General features: G+C 47.0%; 1 protein-coding gene across 1 annotated transcript; it reads right to left on the reverse strand.

The window, feature by feature from the left end:
• Nucleotides 1–145: 145 nt before the first annotated feature.
• On the reverse strand, nt 146–2,586 carry LOC136456834 (pentatricopeptide repeat-containing protein CRR2, chloroplastic-like). The gene is given in 4 exon segments (XM_066456824.1): nt 146–429; nt 431–2,325; nt 2,328–2,456; nt 2,459–2,586. Coding segments are annotated over 4 exon segments (2,274 nt in total). The 5' UTR covers nt 2,532–2,586; the 3' UTR covers nt 146–252.
• Nucleotides 2,587–7,447: the final 4,861 nt, after the last annotated feature.

Consider the following 7,447-nt stretch of genomic DNA (forward strand, 5'->3'; position numbering starts at 1 on the left):
GTTCGATCTCTTTACATTAAAAGATGGGACATCTTCACAAGCGTGTCAAAATTGTTTGTCAGGTATGAGTTCCACTTTTCTCCAGACTCAGGTAATCAATCTGAGGCCCATCCTGAAAAGCTACCACCATGCCTAGTCTAATGAAATATGTTAGGCTGTACAAATGGTTTGAAGAAACAACAGCTTCTACTTCTTCAGTTATCATCCAGTATAATCAGTAAAGGTAACTAAAAAGAGGAGTTTGCAGCATCTTCACCAATAATCCCTGCACGAGCAAACTCCATTCCTGAAGTGGTGAAATCGATTCACATCCCTCACAACAATCTCCCGATCTGTGAATTTGGAGATGAACTTGGTGACTGAATGACAGTCCTCACAAAGCCTGAGGTTCTTTGTGATCCTGATAACCTCTCCACTGCCAGTGTTGATGAAGCCCGAAAGCAACAGCCAACTTCTCACTGTGGCCAAGCAAAATCCTCTCCTTCTCCTCTTCTTCAATATCATACAGAACTGATCCTGTGTCAGGGACATAGCCCTCGTTTTTCATCTGTGTCACAAACTCACCAATCAATGCTTGCAGCTCCTCCACCTGTGGGTTCTTGTCAACTGAAGCAAATGAGTACAGCTTCTTCTTCACCTCTATCCAGCTACAGCCTGGCACCTTCTCCAGTGCATGCTCCTCAAGTAACTCCTTTAGTACATCAACTTGGTTCTGCAACTTAGCTCGGGCATAAATATCTGCCAGGAGAACATAGTTTCCAGCATTTTGGGGCTCAAGATCAAAGAGATGAGAGCATGCCATCTCAGCATACTCAACATGGCCATGAATTCTGCAAGCTCCAAGAAGTGAGCCCCAAACTTGAGGGCTTGGTTGAATGCGCATGCTCTGTATCAGCTCCACAGCTTCATCCAGGCGCCCGGCACGACCAAGAAGGTCAACCATGCAAGCATAGTGCTCAGCACGAGGTGTGACATTGTAATCCACCATTGATTCAAATAGCTTCTTCCCCTGCTCCACAAGTCCAGCATGGCTACAAGCCCCAAGGACGCTAATAAATGTGATGATACTTGGCGAAATGCCTTCCTGAATCATCTCCTCAAACACCTGGATTGACTCACGACCAAAGCCATGCATTCCATATCCAGATATAAGTGAATTCCATGACACAACATTCCTTCTGCGCCCTATCCAATTGAAGATGTAGCGCCCGATCTCAAGGCACCCACATTTCATGTACATTGCCATCAACGCATTCAGCACTGAAACAAGTGAGTCAAACCCCCTCCGAAGGATATATGCATGTAGTACTTTGCCCTGACCGAGTGCATTTACCCCAGCACAGGCATGCAAGACACTAACAATTGTGATCGAGTTTGGTACCAGGTCTGCATCAGAAGCCATCATCTCCCGAAAGATCTGAATCGCATCACCAGGACGCTCATTCTTGGCATAGCACCCAATCATGGCACTCCATGACACAAGATTCCTATCAGGCATTGAAGTGAACACACGCTCAGAATAGCCGACCATCCCAAGCTTCGCGTAGCAGTCAATAAGAGTGGTAGCAACATGCGTGTGTAATCCATAGCCGCGACGGATGGCATGAGCGTGCATCTCCCATACACGGGCAGAGGCCGGCCCGTGCGACGCTGACGCTGCAATGCAGGCCTTAAGACCGTGCGCGTAGCTGTAGCTGTCGACGGGAACACCGAGCCGGCCCATGTCAGCAAGGCACGCGAGAGCCTCCTCTCCGTGGTCGGCGAGCGCGAGCGCCTTGAGCATCGCGTTCCACACGAAGATGTTCTTCACGGGCGCCTCGTCGAACACCTGGCGCGCGGCTGGGAGCGCGCTGAGCGCAGCATAGGCGTCGATGAGGCGGGTCGACAGGAAGGGGTCGGAGCGGAACACCGGGTCCGCCTCGAGCCTGCGGTGCACGGCCGCGGCGAGCGCGGTGTCCCCCGCCCGCGCGGCCGCGAGTAGGAGCGACTCGTAGGTGCGCTGCGTTGGCGCGGGAAGCCCCTGCAAGAGCGCCGCGGCCCGGGCGAGGCGCCCGTGGGCGCAGAGCGTTTGTATGAGGTGGTCCTCGTTCTCCGGCGAAGCGCCCGAAGACGCCGGCGCGAGCGACGCGAGGCACCTGAGGCGCGTCAGCCTCGGTCGCCTGGGCCCGAACGGGCGGTGGGGGAGGTGGAGGAGGGAGGTGTACGGGGAGGCAGTGGCGGACATGGGGATGGGGGCGGGGCGGGGGCGGACGCGGACGCGGAGGCGGCGGAAGGCGAGGAGGGGCGTCACCGTGAGGCGGCGCGGGAGAGGGAGATATTTCGGGTGGGTTGGGTCGGACGTCGGAGCTCGGACAGCAGCTGGAAGCTTGGAAAAGTGGAAAGCAGCGGCGAGGCGGGACTCAATGGGCAGCGCCGCGCGGAGACGGAGAAGATTGCGGATTTTTTGCGGGATTTTGGTGGCTTGGCAGAGTCGTGGGCTCGTTTTCTGGAGCGGCCTGGCGTGTTGGTTGGGCTTGTGAGTGGGCCAACATAGGTTCCCATTTTTGCAGTTGTAGATGGACAGCCCAAAAGGCACTGCTTTGCTCTAGATTGAAACCTGACAATGTCTCATGGCATCACAACCAGCAGACAAGGAAGAGACAAACAACCAGTATAATGGAAGGTGGTTATATGCTTAAGGACTAAGGAGAGAGAATGTTGTCTTGTCACTAAACATCAGTATAGAAATTAGTCTCTACAATGCCAAGATGTGCTTAAATCGACGACCTTGCTAACATAGATTAAGTATTTGTACTAACTTAAACATCTTATCCACCTTTTTTTTTGACTGAACACATCTTATCCACCTTCTAACTATCAGGTGCTAAAGATATGTTAAAAAAATTGCTAAGAACTTTCGCTAACCAATCCCATTGTTGTGCATGCTCTTAGACTAGAAAATTGCCTCCATGGTGCATGAGATGAAATGTCTTGAGAGTGTCGTCGTTTCTCAAGTTCTGTTAACCTTGGAAACCTCAAATTTCTGCGCCTCTTGAAAACCTCATGCTGGCCGTCAATTTCCCGTTCGGACATTCTTCAATCAAGCGACTACTCCTAGAAAGCCGAGTGCAGCAGGCTACGTACTCCTACGAGGCTACCCGGCGATGTGCCGATGACGGAGCCGGACTAGGGCCTTGTTTAGATTGAAAAAAATTTCAACCCGATGAATAGTAGCATTTTCGTCTTATTTGGTAAATATTGTCCAATTGTGGACCAACTAAGCTCAAAAGATTCATCTCGTGATTTCCAACTAAACTGTGTAATTAGTTATTTTTTTTACCTACATTTAATGCTCCATGCAAACGGCTAAAAATTGATGTGATGGAGAGAGAGTAAAAAACCTTGGAATTTTGAGTGTATCTAAACAAGGCCTAGCTCATCATTGATCGACACCTGAAAAGAGCACGAGGACGAGGCCACAACAAAGCCCGATGTCCCCCAGCGGCAGTCCGCACTAGCAGCGGCATTCCCAGTCGAGGGGCGTGCGTGATGGGAAAGCGATGGTGCCGCATCCCATGACCAATCCCGCTCGATGCTCTTGCTCTCCGTGTCATTTCCAAGGAAAGCCGCCAATTATTCTATGCTGCAAAACAGTATGAGCCTGTCATTTCCGAGACAAAAGCAGGTGATGTGCCAGTGCCAGTGGCGGGTAGTGGTAGCAAGCTGCGGCCGCGGCAGGGAGAGCATCGGCAGCTGCACCACTGGTTTTTAACTTTTTCACGTGCTCGAAGTCTTGGGCCCCGTTCGGTTTTTGCCTCGTTAGATTTTTTTTTTAAGTCAGAATAGTATTTTTCTCTTATAATAATTTAGTCGAAATCATGTTTTTAGTTAAATTTAGCCAAACGAACGAGGCCTAACTTGCTGTTTTAATGAGCCAGCTCGCGAGCTCCTAACGAGCTAAGGTCTATCAGCTCATGACCATAAATCCAAAAGATGATAATGCTAACTTAGAAATGTCAACATATTATATTATTATATAATCCTTATTTTCAACTGTTTCATATGGATTTTGATTTTGTAATTGTCGTGGTACTTAAATATTGATTTATGGATTATTTTCCATGGAGAAGATGATGATGCTGATATTGAATTTGTGAACTTTCCTAAATCTATGGTGGCAAGCAACCAGTAAGTATGCTGGAACTGCATGGATCATGAATGGACCAACTATGTTGCATGGTTGATATTTTTTATGAACCTAATATGTATTAATTATGTATGGTTGCATAATAGTGGACGTGACCTTCTAGAATTAATGTAGCATAAACATTATAACACATGTGTGTCCTATTTTTTTATAACTTGTGAGCTAAACGAGTCAGCTCGAACTCACTAACGAACCGAGCTGAGCGGTTCCTCTAGATCATAATATTAATGAGCTAGCTCGAGCTGGACCAAGCCGAGACGAGCTGGCCAGATATCCCGCCCTATTTGCAATTGGACCGGATTGGCCGAGACCCAGACCGAGACCGAGACCGGGGATGGATGGATGCCATACCAGACAAACAAACCGAGCGGGTATTCCAAATCCAAACAGCAACGCAACGGGGATCGGATCACCCATATCTTAGCGTGGAAACTGGAAACAGCATATGCTTAACGAGAATCAGGCACGCCATTGGATTACAGAGAGCCCCACTTGGGCGAGCTCTCGCTTTTTATCATGTGCTTGTGTGGGCTGGCCGTGCCCACGCTGCCTGCCTGTGGTGTCTGGCTGGAGGCTCCCGGTCGGAGATACTCCTACGTGCAAAGGAAAGGTACTCGTAATTATGGGGGACAGAACAAAGCCTTCCTTTCTAGAGGCATGTACCTGGACAAGGAAGCAAATGGTGAGCGAGAGAACTCGAAGATAACCCTATCACTAATCCACCAATCAACTCATGCCGTAACTTCGGAGCCTGTTCGTTGGTTGGTTTCTGGACTGATAAGCCCGACTGATGCTGGTTTGTTGTGAGGATAAAACACTGTTGACTGGCTGATAAGTCCTAACTGAAACCAACGAGCGAACATGCGGCCAGTTTCATGCTAATCTAGCTGATAGGGTGAACCTTTCTTTTCTGGAGTATCTTTGTACGCGCGCAATAACAGCACTCACGGTAAACTAGGGCTGTGTTTAGCTTAAGGTCAAGGCTGGATGGGAATATCCTGTCCATAAACTTGGGATATGGCTGTCCAAAGTATTGCGGGTAATAATATTCAAAAGAGACAATCATAAATGCCCGTTACGGATTAGATCCATCAGTATATGAAAATAAAATGCTGATATATTAGTGTCCTAATGTGCCTCTAGATTAGAAGCCCATTAGTAAGGTCTACATTACAAGGGACGAGGTTACGCTCGTCCTCCCCTACACTCTAGCCATTCCCCTCTCTCTCTCTCTCTCTTCTTCCGTGTTACGCTGCACGTTAAGGGGAACGATCTATAATCTCCTACTCGCATGTTATCTTGGTTGAATAGGGTAGATGGATATAATCGTTTTTTTTTGTTTGGTTATTAGTTGGATGAGACTTGGATCATGGATGTGATGAACTAATTTTTTTCTTTGTTCAGTTGAATAGAGATTGCCATATTCATTATGAAATGTGGGATCCACTTGTTATATATTTATTTTTATCAAAATATTATCATGTGAGATCTTATTCCTAGATTAATTGCAATAAACACAAAGATACAAGTATATATATGTCACAAAATAACTAGAGAAACGGTTTGCAAGATGAAATCATTTGAATGTTTTCTAAAAGAAACGTAAAGCGATTAATGTTTGTATCCATGCTGCTAGCAAGCAACAATGAACAAACATGGAAGTGTTGTTCTGCCAGTTTTTGCCCAATCTATCATTTAGCATATTTTTCATTGAAGGGACGGTAGAACCTTTGACGCAAATTTTATTAAACGAAGAGAGAGACAATAGCCCTCAACTCGTACAACTTGGTACAGCGATTGAACAACTAACAACTTCAAACCAATGGTATGTTTAGATGAAGCTGCATCGAGCCAACTCGATCAAAACGACCCAACTAGCACCTTCAACTTGATCGAAATCACCCAACCAACACCGCAACTTGGTCGAAAACGACCCAACTAGCAACTTAACTACACTAACAACTGGCTAAAAATTGAAGCTACTAAGAGCTCCACTTGACAGGCTGTAGAGCACCACCGACTGAGCCACCTGGAGCACCACCATGGTTGACAAGAGCGGAACGTGTAACACCTCTGGTGTTACGAGCTCGCTAAGCGCCGAGATTATGGCCCTGAGAGATAGATGTAATAATATAGTGAGTTTGTTTACTTAACGTAAAGAAGTGGTGATCAAAACTCCTAACAAAAAGAATAGAATGAGTTTTGTTAATTGTTAGCATGAAAACAATTTCTATGAACAACGACCAATTATAACTGGAGTATAGTGTGGAAATAAAGATTTAAGGGCAAGTTACGCAGCTGGGCATGTAATTTTAAATCTTGGAGAATAATAATGTTAGCTAGTATTTTTGGGAAGCTCGGAAATCGAATTGAAATTAAATCCACTCTTCACGGTTAAGTCGACAAACAAATGATTATGTTTAAAGTGCTATCTTTAGTGAATTATATAGTGGAACATACTTAAATAGTGCTCTAATATTTTGTTCCTACGAGTTAGTACGAAATATGGACTAGGTCATGGTATGTTAGTTAGTTGAAATTAACAAGGTTTAGACCCTTTGAAAATTACGGCTAAAGTGTTAAAAGTTCTAAATCGGAAATGATAGAGAATGTCGTTTTTGGCATTTAAATTCCAACAAAATTGGTTAAGCGACACACCTATGTTTTTGCACGATTGGGTGCATTGAGGTGTGAACTTGAGCGTGGTGAAGGTTGTGGTTGAGTTTGAGTTGCGATGTTCACGCAAGAAGTGTTCGAACTACGTCGGAACGCGTTTTAGCTATGTCGTTGCTGCTCTGTTCGTGAACTATCGTTCGGCGCGACAAACCTACCTTGGCGTCTCTCCAACTTCCTCTCGGGACATCCAGTGGCGATGGAAATTGCTTCGTTAGTGCCAATTTGGGGTTCGTGGACTTGGTGGAGTTTTTATCGAGCTAGTAAGTGAACTTTGGGATGCCTTTAAGAAGCGTGCAAGACGTCGTTCCAGTGGCCTCTCTCGCTGGCTCTGGCTGCACGCCGCGTCGTGGGCTGTCGCTGTTGCTGCCGCTCTCGATGTTGTGCCATGTCCATGACTGAGCCATACGTGCCGGGTCATGCTGCTGGGCTACGGTGCCGCTGCACGTGCGCTGCCGCTCGCGAGGCCGATGGCCACTAACAGCCAAGAGCCACAGCTTTAGCCGACGTGGCGCACGTCTCGACCACTTGATCAACCTACTGCCGAGCCGCTGCCTGTCTCTTATGTCCTGTCTCATTGTTGCCTTT

This window comes from Miscanthus floridulus, chromosome 6 (genome assembly GCF_019320115.1).
Source record: "Miscanthus floridulus cultivar M001 chromosome 6, ASM1932011v1, whole genome shotgun sequence".
NCBI lineage: Eukaryota > Viridiplantae > Streptophyta > Magnoliopsida > Poales > Poaceae > Miscanthus > Miscanthus floridulus.